At 49.9% G+C, this 21,260-nt stretch overlaps 8 protein-coding genes across 8 annotated transcripts; 1 reads left to right on the forward strand and 7 right to left on the reverse strand.

The window, feature by feature from the left end:
* Positions 1 to 559: 559 nt before the first annotated feature.
* Positions 560 to 1,422, reverse strand: FIBRA_05687 (uncharacterized protein; the record flags this gene model as incomplete). Its single annotated transcript, XM_012327444.1, has 4 exons — positions 560 to 770; positions 825 to 976; positions 1,040 to 1,189; positions 1,243 to 1,422. 4 exons carry the CDS (start codon positions 1,420 to 1,422, stop codon positions 560 to 562), a joined length of 693 nt encoding a protein of 230 aa, XP_012182834.1.
* Positions 1,423 to 2,194: 772 nt separating this feature from the next.
* FIBRA_05688 (uncharacterized protein) lies at positions 2,195 to 3,473 on the reverse strand (the record flags this gene model as incomplete). The annotated part of the gene is made up of 6 exons (XM_012327445.1): positions 2,195 to 2,767; positions 2,822 to 2,941; positions 2,991 to 3,106; positions 3,160 to 3,220; positions 3,282 to 3,373; positions 3,431 to 3,473. The coding sequence occupies 6 exons, from the start codon at positions 3,471 to 3,473 to the stop codon at positions 2,195 to 2,197; spliced, it is 1,005 nt and encodes a 334-aa protein (XP_012182835.1).
* An 806-nt stretch (positions 3,474 to 4,279) lies between these two features.
* Positions 4,280 to 4,875, reverse strand: FIBRA_05689 (uncharacterized protein; the record flags this gene model as incomplete). The annotated part of the gene is made up of 4 exons (XM_012327446.1): positions 4,280 to 4,515; positions 4,570 to 4,630; positions 4,686 to 4,777; positions 4,833 to 4,875. 4 exons carry the CDS (start codon positions 4,873 to 4,875, stop codon positions 4,280 to 4,282), a joined length of 432 nt encoding a protein of 143 aa, XP_012182836.1.
* Positions 4,876 to 5,992: 1,117 nt separating this feature from the next.
* On the reverse strand, positions 5,993 to 11,269 carry FIBRA_05690 (uncharacterized protein; the record flags this gene model as incomplete). The annotated part of the gene is made up of 25 exons (XM_012327447.1): positions 5,993 to 6,104; positions 6,164 to 6,288; positions 6,340 to 6,398; positions 6,454 to 6,509; positions 6,562 to 6,695; positions 6,751 to 6,825; positions 6,878 to 6,926; positions 6,979 to 7,277; positions 7,329 to 7,637; positions 7,692 to 7,732; positions 7,783 to 7,865; positions 7,924 to 7,997; positions 8,054 to 8,082; positions 8,131 to 8,258; positions 8,309 to 8,381; positions 8,433 to 8,471; positions 8,530 to 9,672; positions 9,723 to 9,806; positions 9,860 to 9,898; positions 9,950 to 10,164; positions 10,215 to 10,398; positions 10,457 to 10,630; positions 10,683 to 10,854; positions 10,915 to 10,975; positions 11,034 to 11,269. The coding sequence occupies 25 exons, from the start codon at positions 11,267 to 11,269 to the stop codon at positions 5,993 to 5,995; spliced, it is 3,993 nt and encodes a 1,330-aa protein (XP_012182837.1).
* Positions 11,270 to 13,646: 2,377 nt separating this feature from the next.
* On the forward strand, positions 13,647 to 15,581 carry FIBRA_05691 (uncharacterized protein; the record flags this gene model as incomplete). The annotated part of the gene is made up of 6 exons (XM_012327448.1): positions 13,647 to 14,071; positions 14,130 to 14,905; positions 14,960 to 15,034; positions 15,091 to 15,332; positions 15,389 to 15,488; positions 15,541 to 15,581. 6 exons carry the CDS (start codon positions 13,647 to 13,649, stop codon positions 15,579 to 15,581), a joined length of 1,659 nt encoding a protein of 552 aa, XP_012182838.1.
* Positions 15,582 to 16,049: 468 nt separating this feature from the next.
* FIBRA_05692 (uncharacterized protein) lies at positions 16,050 to 17,219 on the reverse strand (the record flags this gene model as incomplete). Its single annotated transcript, XM_012327449.1, has 1 exon — positions 16,050 to 17,219. One exon carries the CDS (start codon positions 17,217 to 17,219, stop codon positions 16,050 to 16,052), a length of 1,170 nt encoding a protein of 389 aa, XP_012182839.1.
* Positions 17,220 to 17,588: 369 nt separating this feature from the next.
* On the reverse strand, positions 17,589 to 19,514 carry FIBRA_05693 (uncharacterized protein; the record flags this gene model as incomplete). Its single annotated transcript, XM_012327450.1, has 2 exons — positions 17,589 to 18,020; positions 18,078 to 19,514. 2 exons carry the CDS (start codon positions 19,512 to 19,514, stop codon positions 17,589 to 17,591), a joined length of 1,869 nt encoding a protein of 622 aa, XP_012182840.1.
* Positions 19,515 to 20,382: 868 nt separating this feature from the next.
* Positions 20,383 to 21,232, reverse strand: FIBRA_05694 (uncharacterized protein; the record flags this gene model as incomplete). The annotated part of the gene is made up of 5 exons (XM_012327451.1): positions 20,383 to 20,448; positions 20,506 to 20,537; positions 20,593 to 20,736; positions 20,794 to 20,817; positions 20,863 to 21,232. The coding sequence occupies 5 exons, from the start codon at positions 21,230 to 21,232 to the stop codon at positions 20,383 to 20,385; spliced, it is 636 nt and encodes a 211-aa protein (XP_012182841.1).
* Between the last annotated feature and the right edge of the window lie 28 nt (positions 21,233 to 21,260).

Raw genomic sequence — 21,260 nt, forward strand, 5'->3', positions numbered from 1 at the left:
ATTCGAGGGATATCTCAAGAACCAAACAGGAGGTAGACGTAAATACGAAGTGAGCGAAGCGGACCGGATGTTTTCAAATAGCAGCTTAACCTACAAGAAGGTAGCGTTTCCTCGCGTGTGGCGTGCCTTCCTAACTACATCGTGCCCTAGGCTCTTGAATTGGTGGGAGAAGGAGAGGACTCCGGAGGTCCAGCTGACGACCAGTCTCGGATGTCTACTCCAGGCCTCACCACTGTCATTGTACCCCCAGCGCCGAGGACACAAGAACTGACCGCAGCACAGCAGAAAAAGAATAGAGATCGCGAGTACCAGCGGAAGAAGCGAGCAAACGCACGAAACGCGGCGACACCTATCAGCGAAGACGATAGTGTAACATCGGGACGGCGGCCTACGAAGAGAGCCAGATTGGCTGATGACGATTGAATCAAGGGTGAATTTCTTCACCCTCATGCTCATTACATATAGGGACATTGTGATTGTGTTTATGCTTAGACCGTCGTGGTCTCACGCACGTTATATAGGCGATTAACATTATGATTATGTGTACCATACATTTGTATCAAATATCTAGTGTTCCTAGAAAGTGCTTTGCACTTGCCTCGTCCATACCACCGCCGTCTGAATCTACGGCTTCAATACAACGCGACACTGCAATGATGGTCTTTGCCTCTTTTGCGTTTATCCACACTCGTCCATTCAACCCAGTCGCCGTCTCTAGCGGGAATTGTGCGCCGAGCATGGGGAGCAAAAAGTGTTTAGGATCCAGCAAACTGTTAAAACCATGTGACACGTTCAGAGCAAATGGATTGCTGAAAACTACTTACTGCCGACACATCTTGAGACTGCAGTGTACGACGAAACCACCTTTGAGCTCTCCGAACCCCTCCGCTTTACGGGTCTGCGCATCAAAACATTCTAGTTCTGGCTCCATATCCTTGTGCGCCAACGAGACGCGCGCATAGAGCAGAGACCCAACCTACATATTTTGGTAGTCGTCTGTTAGCATGCGTCTGTCTGCGATTCTTATGTTGAAATTCACCTTAAGATTAGGTCGATTCCTCTTTGTCGCGCCCTCGAAAGCAAGCCCATCTAGCGTTGCCATATGGGCTGCGCCAATATCCACCCGCCAATTTTCCCCGCTTCTTGCAATCACAACACCAATGACTGACTCTTGAGAAGCGGGTACATACTGGCCTTGCCTTGCTTCAGCAATTGTCAGTCCTTCAAAGGCGATTGACCCACCCGTCGCGCATTACTCTCTATCCACCATCTGCTTCGGTTTGCTGAGTGATTCAACTCGCCTGCACGAGTGGAGATAATGGACGACTTTCCGTCCGCGCTTGATAGTTGCAATAAGCCCGGCCCAAGTTTTAAGTTAACATGCTGCGCAGGCACTGCCTCACCAGGCAGGATAGTCGACATTCTAGTATCAGTGTATTTTATCGCGTATTACGATTGTGTTGCGATCCAAGCATAGATGTATGACAAAGTAGGTGGTCCAGAGCGCAGAGCGGTCGAAAACGAAGCGGAGAATCAAGCCTGCAGCGCGGATCTGAATCTTGCGATCCTACATAACCGATCAACAACTTGAATTTATGCAGTTTCAGCATCTCAGCATATTGAATTCAGGGACGAGACCGACCAAATCATATTTATCACCCTTCACGAAAAAAATCTAGTCTCCTCGTTCCTGATGTTTTCAGAATAACTCCAAACCCATCCTTTTGGGAAGACATACTCTCAGGTGGAAGTCCTGGGCTGACAATAAACTTCAAGCCAATCCAGCTTGGCGCCAGTGTCACTGGCAACAACTCCTAGCCTCTACGTCATTGAAAACTCGGTATAGGGAGCAAGAGAAAGCACGAGTATGATGCTAACGTGGTCGAGCAATAATTGATGAACCCAGCATACCCGCACTTTATTATGCAGCCGCCGAGTATCATACTAGATACTCATACAGCTGCCTACATATATATGTACAGCAAAAGAGCGAACGTCAAACATTTACCAAGGGAATAATATCCAGTCAAAAAAGCGATTGTTAAGGTCAAGAAGAATAAAAGTACCCGTATCCGTATCACGCAATGCAGTAGTGTTCTGATTTATTTGGGAATTACACCAGAGCCCGCAACTGCACACCGAACCTCATATAAGGCAGAAAGAATGATAATCTTGCTGCTTAGCCCCTCACGTCTTAGAAGAATAAGTAAGTAGTAACAAATACCCCGAGCGCGATGATGATGACCACTTGCAATGGCACACCCTCCGGCTGTGCGATCGGGTCCTCGACGTATGTCCCGACATCGGTCTCTCCGTCCCACGTGCTCCCGTCGTCCGAGGGAGAAAAAGGCCGACGTCGTCTCAGCTCCGATGTCGCGGTGAGCGTGGTAGGCGCCACACTCGGTGCAGGCATGGATGAAATGAGATTCCTCAGCCTTTCTATCTCTGCCTGCGCATCCTGGAGCTTCGCCAAAAGCTCCGGATTAGGTTCGGGGACGGGTATTAGACGTGCAGGTGATGCTGGTTGAGGAGGGGGGTGCACGTTGACATTGACAATCCCAACATCTTCCTCGGGGACCTCCTGCGATGGCTGTCGCTCTTCAAGACGGAGGGATGCTTCTCGCTGTGTGACGGCCGGAGGAGTAGATGGAGCATCGTGGTGTGTTTCTTCCTCCTGATGATGGATCCCACTGTCGCCACTAGGTCGTCGCACAGATTCGGCATGACCGTTCCCCGTTGAAGGATGTCCGCGGACAGTCCCATAAATCTAGAGTAAGGTAAGCCATTGGCGAATATTGAGTAAACAGATGTAGATGCATACATGACTTTGCTGTTCGAATACACTCATGCCTTCTTCCTCTTCAGGAACTGTCTGCCCTTCTGGTGGGAGATAAACAACTCGAATCTTCTGCGAGTGAACCTCATCCGTGTTGTCATTCCACTGTTAATATGTGAGAGAAGTAAGGTACGAAATCGATATTGGGACTTACAAGATCTTGAAGGGACATTGTCTCCTTTTCAGAAGTGATGGCGGTGCTCTGAATCAAAAACTTGTCTTTGCATTTGATATTGAGCGGGGGCTCCTCTTTCATCGCCTGTAACATGACTGATTGTAACTTCAGCGACTATAAACAACGCACTACATGCCAGGATACGTACCCTGCACCTCAACAGTCTCGCCAGGTTCTACTCTCCCCGAGTTGGGTCGGACACAATATAGCTACATTAGAATCACCCAGTCAGAGAGGTTATGAAGACATGTAAATGGACCGTGCAATCACCTTAGGCGCAGTTGTCTTGACCTTAAATGCGACCGGTTGCGCATTGTGGTTGGAGACAGTGAGGGACCGTTTGACGTGCTGAGTGAGGGGTCCTACGTGGTAGACCTATCAACGATTGTCCACAGCGGATGAAACGTTCACCAACGCACTATTGAAGCCTAAAGAGCTGCTCGGGTTGAGCGCGACGGACATTTTGGATGGAGAGGGGACGGGAAGAGGATAAGGCGCGAGCGTGCCCTGGGGTGATATGATGACAGTCCTCTGCCAGAATGCGCATGCGTGCCCCTGCGGAATCTACCGAAGCCTCACTCACGCCCGTCGCCTGCTGCCTGTCCTCCACACTTCAGGCAACCAACTCGAGGAAACATCTCGGTATCTATGAATTGCGTACAAATGCCTCGTGGTATATGCATGCAAGGATTCGTAATTGGGAAGTCGTGCCATTGGTAGGTGACTCACGGACCGATGAGACGTCAAGTCGCACGTACAGCCACCAGATCCCCGCCCATTTTCGTGCAGCTCGAGGACATTGTATATGAGACATTCTACGGTGTGCTTGTATGTAGTCGGAACCAAGCACGTAAAATAGTGGGGAAATCCAGATAGTAAGTTATCTCTATCCATTCCATTCATATTTCAGTCTGTTACGACCCAAATTCGAAAGCACTATGGGTCCTAGCCCTCAAGTAAGTAATGCCCCTTGTCAATTCTGTCTTTATCCGACTCAAGATTTCAAAATAAAATTATAGTTGACCATGCGTTTCTCACTGTACGCTGCGCGCATCATGCTAAATTCACATCGCAGATACAAGTGCAGGTATTGCGCTCGAGAAAGACTTTGAATCTGATACTGATTTGTCAGTATCCGTAAGAGTTGTGGCGAGTAACCCACTTTATCCAGCGACATGTCCGTCTCCCAAAGGTTTTTGTATCCTCCGTTTTAGTTTGTTTTGGGGCTGGTGGATCACTGACATTTCCCTGCTTTTCAACCTCTATAGCTACAGTCTCTTCTGGAGGAAGATACGCGATTCGAAATTTGTGCTGATGGACGTTGCCACTTCTGTCATTCCACTGTCGCGAAGGTAAGGAGTGGTTGAAACGACTGCGGAGATGCGCACCACGGAGTCACTGGGCGAGGGGTCTTTGTCGGTTGTGACGATGACACTCTGAATTAGAAATTTATCTTGACATTCGTCGTTGAACGGAGGATCGAATTCTCTCGCCAACATCATCACTTAGGTCAGTTTCAGCAATATTGTGTCGATTCTCTGAATGTCAACAAGCGCACCCTGCACTTCTACAGTTTCGCCTGGTTCTATCTTCCCGACGTTTGGTCGTATCCGATATAGCTGAAACAGGCATATCATTGGGAAACTGTGTGGGTTCTCATCAATATCCAAGCACCTTTGGGACTGTTGTCTTGATTTTGAACGCTACCGGTTGATCATTGTGATTAGTTATGGAGAGGGAGCGCTTGGTACACTTAGTTAAAGGTCCTGTGTGGTGAGCTATTCAATCATTGCCTCGGGGTACACGACATTATTAACATACTTCTGAATTCAAGAACTTTGTCGGGATGAATTGCAAGGGACATCTTAGCATGAGCGGAGAGAGAGAGCCCTTTAGGGCAGTCAGGCGAAGCATGTGTCGGAGTTATATGGTGACACCGAGCCGCGCAGTTGAGCCAACGTCACAATGGCATGCTGCTAGGCGTATGATTTTCAAGGAACCAGTTCGATGTCATGCTTTGGCGTCAGTACACTGCGTACACTCCATTGGGTGTATGTGGAGTATAGGAAACTATAGGAGTGAGTCTTTGTGTTATGCTACCAAAGTGAAAAAGCCTTGTAGTTCTTCAAAGCCATCTGAGGCTATAATAGTATGTTTTACTAATGTGCTATAGCGCCAACATTTGCAGCTATATTGTCCAAAGTGAAACAGGAACGAATGACATGCACTTAATTTCATTCACTGAACACATCACTTACCTCAACATGGCCTACGCCGCAAGGTGGACAGATATTGTCCGATTTGTGAGCCTCACGGATAGTACTACTTGCGTAGCACAGAAGGTCATCAATTCGCGCACTCTTTCTTTCGGAGGAAATTCTGATATTGATTTCTCGGGCGACATACTTGTGCGGCTCTCGTGGACTCGTACTACGTCACTATGTTTCAGGATAGTGTATATAGAATGTGATGATTCGGTGAATGACCAAGGTCTTCTTTGGCCGGAAATTATTCATATGATCACATGATTGCAAGGTTAACTATTAATTGCTACGTTCTCTTGATCTTGGTAGCAATGCCTTGTATGAACAAAGTGTAACCGCGCCCTGACGCGAATAACCCGGTCTGTGCGCGATGCAATTTGTCCCACAGTGATGGACAGAGGTACCACAAGAACAGGGAAAGATCGCGTAAAGAACCAACGCCTCGAGGACGATGACGTTGGAATGTAGCGTAGCGACCGCAATCAACGTTGTGGGTATCAATGAGATACGTGCAATTGCCCCGTGTTGTAATGCGTGTAGTGACTCGTGATCTAAATTATTGTACACTTGACGGATAGCAAAAGAATGGGATATCGACGTACTGCAGCTCAGCAACACAAAACCAAAGATCACATTATAATGAATGAGTAATGGGATGACTACTACCGTGATAAAGTTAACCAAGAGAGCGTCCATACGGGATCAGTATGATGCTGATCATTTCTTACTGAGGGCCTGCAATTGAACATATTCATAGTAGCCTCCCTTAAGAGCAAGGAGCTCGTCATGGGATCCTGATTCGCTGACCGCTCCGTCCTTGATGAAGTATCTAGAATATAGAGTGAATAAGAATGTGTACCGGGTCGCTTGCACAGCAAAAGTACTCACATGCAATCAGCGTTCTGGATGGTCGATAGCCGATGGGCAATGGCAATCGTTGTCCGGCCCTTCGCCGCTACGTCAAGAGCCTGTTGCACAACCTTTTCTGACGTTGAATCAAGTGCAGAGGTAGCCTGGTTTTTCTTGTCAATCATCTGTGGAATAGACTTCGAGTATGCACTTACCTCATCCAACAGCAAGACTTTCGGATTCCGAAGGAGGGCACGGGCGATGGCAATTCGCTCTGGTGATATAACGTGTGTCAGCGGCTATTGACAGATGCGAGCATCTGTACTTACGCTTCTGACCACCTGAAAGCTGAGAGCCTTTGCCGCCAACTTCCGTGTCGAAACCCCTGTCCCATAATTGTATCATCCATTCTTCACAGCGTGAACCTCCGAACTTACTGAGGCAAGCCCATAATGAAGTCTAGGATATTCGCTTTACGACAAGCATCTTCAATCTCTTCTTGTGTTATCTCAGAATCAGGCTTGGTAGCGCCGAGCAGGATATTGAATCGAATAGAACCCGAGTAGAGCGTCTGATGCCAATATTGAGTTCAATAAGACATTGAAGCTGAGAGTAGGATCACTCACGGGCTCTTGTGACACCAACGCGATGTGCTTGCGATATTCATTGACATTATACTCCGTGATGGGTTGATCGTCGAGCTATTGACGCGCGAGTAAGACACTGTCATCACTTACGCATCCAGAAACTCACGTAGACAGTACCAGAAAGGGCATCGTAAAATCTCTCAATCAGTTGGATGCTATTCATTTCGTCAGAGACACTACGAAGAGAAAGTTGCTGGGGCTACTCACGTAGTACTCTTCCCACATCCACTGGCACCGACGAGAGCGACATATGTTCCGGGCTCGACCGTGAGGTTCAAGTCACGCAAAACACGTACACCAGGGCGTGTAGGATATCGGAAGTGGACGTTCTCGAAACGGATGCGACCGGAAACGTTTTTGGGGGTCGCACCCTCAGTCGATTCAGCATCGATCTCAGGCATTGAGTCCAATAGCGTAATGATATCTGTAGCAGCACCCTTGGCCGAGGAAATATCAGGGACGAAAGAAAAGACGTTGCCAGCCTGGATAGCACTGAATGTTGTACTCTATAGACACGGATCAGCCAACAAAGTTTTATGGTCTGTCATTGTACACACCATGAGACCAACGAAAAATTGGAAGGTCGTGAATTCCTGCGTTGACACAAGGCGAGAGCCATACCAGAAAACTAGAGCGATAACAAAGAACGACATAGCCTGGGAAAGAGCATAGATAGCATTGGTGTAAACGGCCTTCTTGTTCGAATTTTGCAGGGGCTGCTCCAGACTTTCGCTATAAAGCCTTAAGCAATCTTCCTCCCGAGTCAACGAGGCAACGGTCCTGATAGCTCCAGCCGCTTCACAAGCGAGTTGTGCGGAATGCTCATGAGCTCTCTTGTTCTGCTGATCTTTCAAGACGACGACGCGCTACGGAGATACGATTAGATCTTGTAGTCCATGAAGCAAGCATGTTGTGCTTACAAGACGGATGTAACCAGCAGAGACAAGTGCAGGTGTGCAAGCTTATGGAAGCCGAATAAGAGACTGGATAGCGTAGCATCAAAAGGCTTACCAAGACCAACGAGTCCAATTTTCCAAGCGAAAGCGAGACCGATAACGGTTCCCGTGATGAGAGTGGCGATTGCCTGGACGATACTGGGAGTAAAAAGACATATCAACACAGGGACTAGAAGTCAGATGAAACGGCACGCACGCTCCCAATGTAACACCAGCTAGACCATTGACCTTCTGAGGATTATCGCTCAGGCTGGAGGTGAGTTGACCGGTCTTGACAAAAAAAAAGTTAGAATTATTAAGGATCAAACATGATGTTTATGATTCACATTGTTCTCATCCTTGTCAAAGAACTCGACTGCAGAATGATCAGCCAACTTGACCCCTATGCAGCTCAAATACTCACTATCTTGTCTCAGTATAGCACGGAAACTCAACGAGCGGATTTTGTTCGTCAGCTGAGCAGCGGTGGATGCGAAGAAGAAATTCTGGCAGCCAATTGCCATGGCAGATAGGATAGCAATGAGGAAAAACCTTTTAACAATGTCAGAGACAATCACAGTCGCAGGGCAACGACCACCAACCATAGCGCAACACGGTCACCGTCATGCCGGCGAACGCTCTCGTCTGTCACTGAGAAGCCGTTGATACCCTTGGCTGTGTAGAGATGAATATAAAAAATTAAAGTTCTGCTGACAATATACACACCATACACTATGCCGAACGCGGGGTAGGTGGCACCATTACCTGCAACCCGTGTGTGAAAAACGGCTACAGTCAATATATGAAGCGAATTTGAACTCACAGGCTGCAGCCAAGAAACCGCACATGTACATTTTCCAGTTCTCCTTGTTGATACCAAAGAAACGCCGAAAGATGAAAACCGCGCCGTAAGTCTCTTGGGCAGCTTCATCCTTTTCCTTTTGCTTCTGCTCTAAAATCTGGGATGCAAGCGACCGACCGGACTTCTCACGCGAAAGAGGCACTTCTTGCTCAGCTGCCTTCTCGTAGTCTTCCTCGCCCGGTTCGCTAGCCACGGTATCACTGTCAGACTCATCCGTAGAGCGCTTCTCTCGTGCTTCGCGCAGTTTCTGAGCAGCGACCAATCGCGAGTATGGGCCATTCTCGTCTTGCAGTAACTCGTTATGCGAGCCGGACTCGAGGACAAGACCGTCACCCATGACATAGATACGGTCGGCATCCTTGATCGTTGACAAACGATGGGCAATTGTGATAGTCGTCCGTCCAGCAGCAGCCTTATCCAGCGCGTTCTGTACAATACCCTCGCTCTGAGTGTCCAGGGCGCTGGTAGCTTCATCCAGGAGTAGAATCTTCGGGTCCGAGACAATGGCACGGGCGATGGCAATACGTTGCTTCTGACCACCAGAGAGCAAGAACCCACGCTCGCCGACCATAGTATCGTATGCCATCGGAAGCTTTGTGATAAAACCATCCGCATTTGCCTTGATGCAAGCTTCTTTGATGAGAGCCATCTTCTCGTCGTCTGATACATGTTCCCATTTGGTACCAATGAGACCGTGTGCGACGTTACCCTTGATGGTAGTTGCGAACAACGTCGGCTCCTGCGAAACGAGACCGATTTGACGGCGTAACCATTTGATGTTGAGATCCCTGACGTTGTGACCATCCAATCGGACGATACCGTCCAACGGATCATAGAAACGTTCCACTAGGGAAATAACTGTCGATTTGCCAGAGCCAGAAGCACCGACAAGAGCAGTCGTCTTGCCCGCAGGGAACGTGATGGAGAGATCCTTCACAATGGGAATATCAGGCCTGGAAGGGTAGCTGAACTTGACGTGCTCAAAGGAAATCTCGCCGACGCAAGACTCAGGCTTGGAACCAGCATCGCTCTCGGAGTCAATGGCAGGTACACGGTCGATGGTAGCAAATAACTTTGCCGCAGCTCCCATACCATGAGTAATAGCTACAGACAAGATCAACTAGATGCCTAAGGAGTAAAACGACAACACGTACCTTGCATCTCCGGGGCCAAGAGTGCCAGAGAGAAGGAACCAATCAGAATGGCAAGGATAACATTGACGACCTGACCAGCATCCCCTGAGATTACGAATGAGTATGAACAGACCAAATTTCAACAGCAGAATACATACCATGACCTTCGTTAATAAGCGTAGTGCCAAAATCGAACGCTTGATCGGGCTGATCAGTTTTTACTCAAGCACGTGGCTAAAACAGCATACCCAATGCATATCCTCCGTAGATGACAAAGAAGAAGCAAGCGAGACCACATCCATGCCATACAGCGGCCTTCATATCGGCAACGCGGGCCTTGGTAATATGCGTATCATAACGATCCGATAGAATTCTCTGGTTGCCGAATGCCTGTGCGGTACGAACAGTGGAAAACACTTCTTCCGCAAGAGTACCACCATCGGCAACATGTGCAAGAGAAAGTCTGTTTATAATTAACGCATAGGCATAGGAAATGAAAATGTGCACACTTACCGCATAAATCCAGACACAAATCTGTTCATGATACCACCGGTAAGAGCGATGCACGGGAGCATGGACGAAAGTGCGAGTGCCAGTCGCCAAGAACGGATGTATGCCAAAACAAAACCGGTGATGAAAGCAGCGAAGAAGTTTAAACAGATAGCGACCTTCTCTGATATGCCCTGTTGGACCAGATCTACCACCAGTCCATCAACCACTAAATCGCCCACTTATGCTAAGGCTCAATGACTTACGCGTGTCTGTCTGAATCCGCGTTGCAACCTCTCCCGCGCCAACATTGTCGAAGTAAGCAACATCCTGGCGAAGAACGGCTTGAAGATAGCGCTCGCGGATACGCTTGGCGTTGACCTCTCCGGTGTAGACCCAGGATGTCATATAGACATATGTGCAAACAAACATGCCAAGACCTAGGGCCCAGAATTGAGCGCGCTGGTCGATGAGAAGACTGGCAGTACGCACCAATATAGACCAGATAAGACGCATCATGAGCAGCAGTGTTACGGAAGTTAGCAGCGGCAGCATTGAGCTCCCCCTGACTAGTAGAAGTAGGATTCGCGTCGGCCTCTGCAGCTGTGGTGCCGAACGTGACGAACGCTTCCGTAAGGTTTCCAAAAATCAAACTCATGAGAGGCTATAAAGTCGATAATTGTGTCAATGACCATAGACAAATATAAAAATTCAACAAACTGACCTGAGCTGCGCCTGCTGCGACCGCGGCAAAAAGGCCGACGATATCCATCGCAATCTCGGATCTGGTAGAAAATCTGCGAAGACTGAGACGAAGTGATAGGGAAAGGACGACAGACATACCTGAAGAGCGAAAAGAATGACACGGGTTTAACGATCTCTGCAGCTGGTTTCTCTGGCTGCTCCTCATCCGGCCCTTTGGGGATGGCAGACACGGTTGATAATCTATGTTTCTCGTTGCTGGCATCGGCGGGGCTTTGCTGCCTGGAGAGATCATTCGCTTTATCCGGAGCGGTCATTGAGTAGCGACCTTCCGTGTCCTTCTCGTGGATAGACTCGACGATAGAGGAGGCGGCCATGGGCGATGAGCACCGCGGGGGTAGGTGCTACGAGCACAGGTCGCAGGTCGAGGACGGCGGGAGAGCGGGTTATGGTAGGGAAGGGAGAAGTGGGGCGCTTGTTCTGACGGAGGATTTGGAGGTGTTTATTTAATTCCCTCTTACGCGGCTCGGCGCGGTGGAACTCGACTCATGCAGACGTCAAGGCGTGGGGAGGGCGAGACGCGCAATCGCCCCGGCTCTGTCAATGGGCCCCGGCGCAGCGCCCCTCGTGGTCAGCCGGCTCGTTGATGATGGTATCCTCGTGTCAGGGTAAATAAGGCATTTTCTGCGACTGAAATGCGCAGAGGAGAGCAGAAAACAGAAAGACAGCAAACTCGCAGGGTGACGGCGGAGGCCTGGAGGAGCGGACAACGCGCCCCGCTTACGGCAATTCGTCTTACGCCTCGGCCCGATCCTGGATCTCCAACTCCGCGAACTCCTGTGTTGCCATTTCTGTTCGGTTCCTGGATCCCCCCAATCATCGCGATCTCGATGATTCCTCCGCACTCGCTGGCGAGTCCTGTGCGCCTCAAGTTTCAATCCACATCATTCGAGTCACGACGCAATATTTATATCTGACCAGACTGACTCGAGGCTCCATCAAACTTATCTCTCCTGTGCTCCGTTGTCATACTACGCGTCTCGTCTGCATGTCTGAATCTGCCCACGATACCATGTGGCGCGATAGGCTGTCTCACGCAGCAACGACCGATGTTCCGCCAGTCCGCGCAAGCATCTTCCCGTAGCTGCGCGTCCAAGCCAGTATGCGCGGTATGCGGTTTGTGTGCTTCCGGGTTATCAGAAACCGGCCCTGTGACTTCCACGACGCCATCGATATGCGCCCCGGGACCTTCGCCACCGTTCAGAATCCACCCGAGGCGTTAACGTTGTGCATTCACTATTGACAGGCCAATGATGAGATATGTTTGTGCTTCTATATGCGATCCCTTGCCCGGCGGGGAAATCTCCATTAGGCATTCTACACTCTTTATCACAGCTGTCCGCAAAACCATGTCTCAAAGCTGTTCTTGTATGCTTGGCCACTACGTTTGCCTGTGCACGCTACGTGAGGGCGTTTGGAACAAATTCAGCCAATTAGAAAATCTATCCAAATAATTTTGCTTGCTCAGATGACATGGGTCGGCATTGCATAACGTCCTGTCGACGCAACGGTCGTGCGTGCATACCTGTCATAAGTAGAGTGCGGATCTTGGCATCGAAGTTCGTTTCTGAGTCGAATCGACGGCATGAACATGGATCATTCGCAGTCGGCTTTGGAATAAGGCAGGAATCCCACATGTCCGTCTCTCATTAATCATCTTTGGGACCCAACCAAGTTGCGGTTGTGACTTAGGATGATCGTGCGTGCCTGAGCTTAAGCTATGGCAGCAGGAGGTACCTGGCGTGGTACTACCGCATCATACAGAAATTCTTGGTGTCGTATGGGGTCTATGTACTGTAATACGTATCTCAGAGCGTCATAAGCTGGGCTATCCGCATGTAGTAGCCTCACCTAAATCGGTGTACGGTACCAAAATCCAATTGGGTTTTCTACATGCACCAAATCAACATCAGCACAGTATACGAATAGCTCTCAGCCAGCAAAAGAGCCGAAAAATATAGGAATACCTGTGGTAGCCCACAGAAGCTTGCTTACATTCAATCATTGTTTTCACCCATCAAGTTATAATTCTCCGGAGTAGTCATCCTCCTCGCCGAGAGGTTCGGGTGTGAGACTCCGTTCGGCATCTCAATCCGGAGTCCGGTTGACTCAAAGATGGTTACATTCCCGGACGATTTATCTCTCCAGCCCTCTCTTCGACCTTCCTACTTCGGCCTCCTGGCCACCCGGGATGTAAACCCAAATGACGAAAGGCGTGTATATAGTCCAAACTCAGGTACCACTTCTATAGTCGCGTGCCGCACGCCAAATGGCGGAAATCTGCATCAGCTCAACAGTAACTCCTGCGTGTTGGGGGACTCAGGCCTGAGAGATAGCCTGGTGCGGAAAACTACCCGAATCAGGCATACAACAAGTCAGTGAGGGGTCCTGAGACGAGATTGACAAGTAAGTATTGTGCAAGACTATTGATCCTTGTGTCGCCGCTGAGATCCAAGGAGTCACCAAGTGGCTGGTAGTTGGGAGATGCTGTCGCGGGCAGAAATGAGAGCGACGACGTGGACGTGCAGGCCCAGACCGGCGCCTGCCTCTGATTACTACACCTGCCATACTAGGACGGTGGTCTGTGCCACCACCGACACGAGATCTTTCGCATCTTCACATACCACCATACCAACAGAGCTGTGCTCTGTCATTTCCTTTCCGTCCCACCTACAACCTCACATACCAAGCAGCATGTCCTGGCGAGTAGGCAAGAAGCAGACGAGGCAGCCTAGCAGCGCGCTCTCGATTCCCGACGAGCCTGCGCGGTCGACCACCCCGACGCCTGGCAACCCCCATGGCAGCCCGTTGTCGCGCTCTGGGATCCTCGCCATCCGCGTGTTATGGGCGGAAGGCTTGAATCTGCCCGGCGGCGCTGCGTTGCCGCCTGCAGTCCAGGCTGCCCTGTCTTCCCAGCAGGCTAAGGTCGCTGCGTCTGTGTCCCCCTCCAGTGTCACCCAGCACCGACTCGCAAATAGGCGAAGCAACCGCGACAGCGTACAACGAAAGCAGTGCTGGTGGCTACCGTATCTTGTCATGGAGTTTGAGGTCAATCAAGTATTGATCACACCGCTCGGAGGAGATCTGTCAAAGCCCTTGTATATGTATGAGACGCATTTGTAAGTTGTTTGCTCATCATGTGCTGCAGACTTTTCATCTCTGACACTCGCCTTGCAGCGATGTGTCGCGTCACTCGGAGATATCGATTCAATGTTACCTTCGCACGGAGGAGCCCAAGCGCGGCGGAGACGGTATTGCCGACGACATGGGCAACGATCTTTTCATGGGCGGTGTGCGTTTCGTCCCAGACTTCGATGACTTGTCTCCACAGGATCAATGGTACGAGCTCGTCAGTGGCTCTGGCAGGATCCAGATCGGGGTGGCATTCCAACCCAGCAGTGGCCATTCTCTGACTATCGATGATTTCGAGCTAATCACCGTAATTGGTAAAGGGAGCTTTGGGAAGGTCATGCAAGTGCGAAAGCGTGACACCTCACGGATTTACGCCCTGAAGACTATCCGGAAGCAACACATCGTCGAGCGAGGGGAGATCACGCACACCCTCGCGGAACGTATGGTTCTTGCACGGGTGAACAATCCCTTCATTGTCCCACTTAAATTCAGTTTCCAGTCCGAGCAGAAGTTGTATCTCGTGCTCGCATTCGTCAATGGCGGCGAGCTTTTCCATCACTTACAACGAGAACAGCGTTTCAACGAGGAGCGAAGTCGGTTTTACAGTGCGGAATTGCTTCTGGCTCTAGAACATCTCCATGAGCTCGACGTAGTGTATCGTGACTTGAAGCCCGAAAACATCCTCCTGGATTACACTGGCCATATCGCGCTATGTGACTTCGGGCTGTGCAAACTCAATATGAAGGATTCGGACACAACCAATACGTTCTGCGGAACGCCTGAATATCTTGCACCCGAGATTTTGAACGGCCAAGGTTATAGTAAGTCATGCATCTCTCATTCATATATGTTGTGACGTTCATATCACCCGTCAGACAAAACAATTGACTGGTGGACGCTGGGAGTTCTTCTGTACGAAATGCTGTCTGGACTGCCTCCGTTCTACGATGGTGAGATTTGTTCTATCCTGCTCAATGACCATGTGCTGATTTGATCTGTACAACAGAGGTCACCGATAAGATGTATCAGAAGATCCTCCATAACCCGCTGGTTTTTGGCGACGAGATTGGTCCTCAAGCTCAAAGCCTCCTCACTGGGCTCCTTACACGCGATCCGGCCTACCGTCTCGGCGTTAATGGAGCAGACGAGATTAGGAGACATCCGTTTTTTGAGAAGAACATCGACTTCAAACGGCTCTTGCAGAAGAAGATCCAGCCGCCATTCAAGCCCAGTGTCTCCAGCCCAGTGGTGAGTGCCTTAGGAGGTATTAATGGTCAGGTGTTCATTGCCCCGTCGTTACCTAGGACGTATCCAATTTCGACACGCTCTTCACGGCTGAGGCACCTATGGACAGTGTGGTGGAAGGATCTCAGCTATCGGAGACAGTTCAAGCGCAATTTGCTGGTACGCCTATCCCCCTAATCTCTTTCGAGCTGTTACCTATTCCTCCACACAGGTTTCTCGTACGACGGCACCAACATGCCTGCCAGCCCGTGATCCCCATATACTAGTTCCATCATTTTCATACCTCTCATTTCCCGCATATCATGCTACCCCTACATATTTAGATCCCCACTCGTTCGCTAGTATTCGCCTGCATCTCGGAGTCCCATAGTCTTGAATATTGTCCTTCGTTATCTTCGCATTTGTCGTTAGTGTTACCCCCGCAATCCTTGCTATATCTACGGATATCCATATGTCGCTCGTTATAATGTTACTTACTGGAGTTGTACTGCTACAATGTGTTTGACCTCAATGGAGACACTGCTTTTCTCCTACTCTGTCCAAGATGCATTGTAACATCATCACCTCACTGTGAGCTTGAATGATTCCTCCACGAAACTCCGAATAAAGACCAGCATGGCACAGTGAAAATGCTATCTGCAAATCACCATCGGGGTGTCCACAAGATATATAGCATAATCATACATCTACTTACAACGGGCCGTACAAGATCAATACCAATCAGCTATCGTTCAAACTAGCAAGCAAGCGTCTTCTGCTTTCCGCCTCCGCCTTCGCCAACCTTGCAAATCCCCTTGTTCCCCGCCCAATTACCTTCTTCATTCGGCGCATCTCCTCGTTTGCGCGAATGTGGGAAGCCAGAGCAGCCGCATTGTGAGTCACCCGCTTCTTTGAAGCCTTGTATGGGCCAGTAGTCTTAGCCTTTAGTCCAATACCGAGACGATCGGATTTCAGTATCGTTGGGAGCGGTGTCAAGAGCGCGTTAGGATTGTGAGACGGTGGATCTACGGCAGACGAGACATCATCAAAATGCCTGCCATCATCGTCCTCTGCAGCCAGATCTTGGTCTGATTTCATGGCCGGTTCGTTGTCTTCAGAGTCAGAAAACGTTAAGTCGATAACGTCTACTTGCTTAATCTCCGTAACATCGCCATCGGGATCCCACTGAACCAATCGCTCTTCCTGCTTGACACCAACCCCGCCATCCCCTCGCTTTGGGCTCTTCTGCCGCGCCTTGTTGTGAGGCTGAAAACGGCGTCTGACACCTGGACCAAGTGGTTCACCCTCACTCCATCCGCTCTGCTGCAGCATAGCAAAGCCCTTGTTAGAAGGTCCAAGCGTCAGAAAAACTGGGGGAGTGAACGCCTCCTCCTTTGACAAAGGTGGGGGGTCTCTGGCGAGAATATCTGCAAGAGTCTGGGTGGGTGTCGAACAAGAAGTAGCAGGCTCTGACCGTAAGGCGCGGGCTATGAACCAATTGCTATTATCTTGTCGCTGTCGTGGACGGGGAGTGGAGGTAGGGGCAGATAGGCCAGAGACTAGGTGAGAGGGTAAAGGTGAATTGGGGGCTGTGTCCAGAGGAGGTCCAGGAGGGAAGCTGGCGCTCCGAGTCAACGACCTATACCAGCTGCTCACATCGCGAGGAAGTTCGTTGACCTGAGGAAATTGAAGAGTTGCAGGCATCCCAATCATTCCGTTAATTTCATCGTAGGAGACAATTGCTGGAACAAATCGAGGTGCGCCTGCAAGTCGACGACGGGCCCCCAAGGACGACTCGATCTGCCATGGATCTGTTTCGTTTGTTTCTAGTGCTGATTCTTCCTCATGCACTGGAGCAGTAGATTTCGCAGGAGTATAGTGGGAGTAGATGTAGTGAGCGACAGTAGCCATTAGAAGAGATGATCACGGAGTCGCGACTCGCCGTCCACAAGTGTTGAAGCAACCAATTGCCTGATGACATGATAATTCCCACGCCACCCAGGTAAATCAGCGAGAAGAGCCAATCAAAATTAAAATAAACCATTATTATACGCACCGTCGCTAGGTCGTTTCGTAATGTCGCATTCACTACTACAGTACTCATGTCCATCAGGTCATAAAGGAGGAAACGAATAGCAATGCGAGGCTGAAAGCAAAAGGCGCTAGGTGATACATCAGGAAAGAGAACAAACTGGATAGAATGGTGGTAGGGGTATATAGTACGTTAATGAAGCAAGCAAGTCACAAGGCGCGAAAGCCGATAGCAGAGATCACCGCAACTCACGACAGTGCCGTCTCACCCCAGAATCCCTTCACTGTTTCGCATTTCACTTCTGCCACATACATACGCAGCCATTGAACCATCTCCTTGCTGATCTGATGACAACGCGTCAAGTCTAGCGAATCCAGCCGATGGGGTATACCCAGCGATGCAAGAGTACCATTCGTCGGGGGCGTCACGGGTATGCGAGACAAGATACTGGCATGAGTAGCAAATGCTGACGCCGAGGATGCAAACTTCGGTTGTGGAGTATTAGAAGTAGAGGTGTTCAGAGCAGTCCTTGGAGGGGAGAATGCGCGAGATTGTGCGGGTAGACGAGACTCTACAAAGGAGCGTAATGATTCCCAGTCAAGGGCTGTGCAACCCTCCAGACCAACATGCGTAAGTTTGGGGCAAATCCATGTCTGTGAGACAGCTGGATGGGAAACACTCTTGGGAAACACCGTCAGATTTAACACTCAAGCCGCCGAAAATTTGGCACAACGGACCTTGAGAAGATTTGATGACACATCCTCCATGTCTACAAATTCCAACGAGGTCAGTGAAGGCAGGCGACGTAATAACCGGATGAGTCTTAGTTCGTTGAAGAAACACGATTCAATCCGAAGATGGCGGAGGGGGAGGCGAGTCAGTGATTGACGTTGTAAATGCTCTATCAGCGGCGACACATTATCGAGAAAGCATAACTCGATCCGCTCTAAAGCAGGAAATGAGAGCAGTCCAAGAATTGTCCTCGTACGTAGGTTGCCGCAATAATAGAAGGATATCTTTGCTAGATATGGCAATTGCACTGTCTTCGTATCAGATACTCGCACCAGTGGCCCCGGTGGACCTTCGTGGTCGAACAGACTCGGCTTCGATACCGAATATGACTCCAGGTCAACATCCGACATGTTACGCAACGCAAGCTCTTCCAGTTGTGGACACGCGCGAAGAACTTCAAGAAGAGTATCAAGGGAGGGCGCCGCCGAATTCCAATACCCTCCAAGTTTGAGAATGCGCAGCCGGCTAACAAGGCCGAGATCCCAGTTGAAATTGAAGGACGTGAATGAGCACCTCCGGAGACGTGGGGTCCGACCATCAAACAGTAGTGGGAGCGGATTCGAGAAGTAATCCTCCTGCATGGAATGGCAGACACGCACTGAAAGAACTTCGAGCAAGGGGGCACGCTCCCGACAACGCGCCAATGATGCATGGGCCTGTGGTCGATTGGGAACAGTAAGATGAAATGTTTTCCATCGCCAGATTGAGGGGCGCAGGAGATCCATTGCATAGACAAGAGACTCTGTGGCAACACTTCCGTACTCCATGCGCGGACTGAAATCCACAAATACGTGTAGAGGGACAGACTTCGATCGCTCGAGCTTGAGTCGAACCCTCTCAATCGAGTGGTGAGTACCTGCTGCGATGCGCGACCAAAGGACTGGCGTGTTAACCGCTACACCCCGCCAATTTCGACAGACGAGCATCATGTTGGATAACAAAAGCGAATTTTCCTCCTCCCTCTCCAATACTCCGATCTCGAAAATCGCCGAAAGAAGCTCGTCAGGTAGGCGCTGAATGGGTGATTGCAATCGAACGGCCTGCTCCAATCTCGATTCCAGCAATTCGCGTTCGCTCAATAACGACGCCATCTTCGATTCCAGAGTATGTAGAGCTTCTCGGAGATGAGGGATCGATAGGTTAGGCGTAATAGTTCGTGAACGGCTAACCACTGAATTGCGAACAATGGCACTAGATGGAGGAATGACGTCTTGCACTCGCGAGAACGATGGCAACTTTGGTTCCAGAGTACATGGCGTAGTCATAGCGATAGCGGTTGAGTATGTGTCGTGAAATTCGTAAGGAGGGGGCGGTGTCTGCTCGGAGGATCTTGAATACACAGAGGAAGTCCGTTGGCGCGAAACGTCGATGACGACAGTCATGGACGACGAAGATGTCCGGACTGGTTTGTGAGAAGTTGAGGATTGTAAAAGAGATGTTCGCCGCATAGCAGAGTATGTCAGGAAATCGGTGGTAGCAGTATCGTCTGAGATATGACCTTGTATTGTCCAAGGAAGCGATGCAATGACGCAGCTTTTCTAGCTGGCTATGGGACGCTCAAGACAACGCCTGGCAGTGCGGGAGTCGGGTTCGCTTCGCGTTACAACCTGAAACGATGATGACGGGCGTCATAGCTCTGCAGTCAGGACAGGCGGTACATAGTCGTGGCAGAGTGTGTACTCACCTCGACATATAGGCCCTATGCGCTATCGTCCGAGCAGGTATGGACGCGAGGAGGTATGAGGGAAGGGCAAGCCATGAAGCAAGACTATAAGGCGAGCGGGCGATCTGACATTGATAATGACTGAAATTCTTTGTGGGCTGGATGATGGGCGAGCACGAGGCTGGGAGCATGCCCAGTCCAAACGGTACACGCCATACGAAGTGTTTAGAGCTGACCTGCAACGTGGGACTTCGAACAACGGCTGGCAACACGAGGGGAGGAACGAGGCACGAATGGCTGCAAAGTTCGTACACCCATCACGCTTCGGCTCTCCAATATTTACCTCTTAGTCCCACACCGGCTCGGCGAACGAACCAAATTCCATTAGACTTCCCTTATCGCGCCCTCATTCCGGACCTCGCAGCGGCTGCAGTAAGCTAGGCCATCAGAATATGTACTCCGTGTCGAGGTCCCCATGAACAAGGTGGCGGCCTAGTACCCAAACATTGTTATCCAGAGCGCTCGTTGCTCTTTACTAAACTAAAATATATACAGCCATCGATACAACTTTTTAGAGCGCTCCGCCTTTACGACATCCTTGCTCGAGCATTGCGTTTTTGCACGGCTCGGTAGTAGACAAATTGACAAAGGACCTATGAGCCAACCGTCAACACGCCACACTGCGGACATCAGGCAGGCCGATTACTTACAAAGACATCGAGAAAGACGGTCAGTGCACTCCCTGAGCCGGCAGCTTGGATCAGCTACTTATTGTTACGACATGGGTGTTTGCTTACCTGCCAACCAGGACGCGTTCACCGTGAGATGCTTCGCATTCATTGACACAGTCAAAATAGAGAGCACATATGTTGTATTCCCTGTGATTGAGTATATAAACAGGAAGGGTGAAAGCCCTTCACATTTGGACTTGAAATTTTTGACTAATTGCGTACAACGCATTTAACCCATCATCTCAGCGAATCGAGCGATTTACTCACCAATCTGGGGTACGCGTGCGCCCACTTCTACCGGTGAGATCGAACATTTAGCTTGATGGTTACACTTACAATACATGGCGGCACTAATCCATCCCAAAACTTGGCTTCTCCATTCGATAACCTCCTCTTTGGGCTTAGGGCGAGTCTGGCCTGCGTAGATGAAATCATTCACCGCCCACGCTGCAACGCCGACTGCAAATACAAAAAGCAGGGCGCCAGCATATCGCAGGAATTCATGAAGAACCAATGCTTGCGCCTGCTGCCCTGAGTCAGCGTCATCACCAGATAGCAGTGGCGTTTCTTCAGAGAGATCTGAGATTATGGAAGCTTCTGGCACGAGGACAGGCGTTTCCGCTGATTGTGGATTCGTCCAGCGATAGTAATATATTTGAAGCAAAAGTGTAATATCGCATGCCGAATACTGTGGAAAGACTGTCATGACGGACTGTAAGGTAAAGCTACTAGCA

Source organism: Fibroporia radiculosa, assembly GCF_000313525.1.
Source record: "Fibroporia radiculosa TFFH 294 genomic supercontigs, scaffold4964, whole genome shotgun sequence".
NCBI classification, from domain to species: domain Eukaryota; kingdom Fungi; phylum Basidiomycota; class Agaricomycetes; order Polyporales; family Fibroporiaceae; genus Fibroporia; species Fibroporia radiculosa.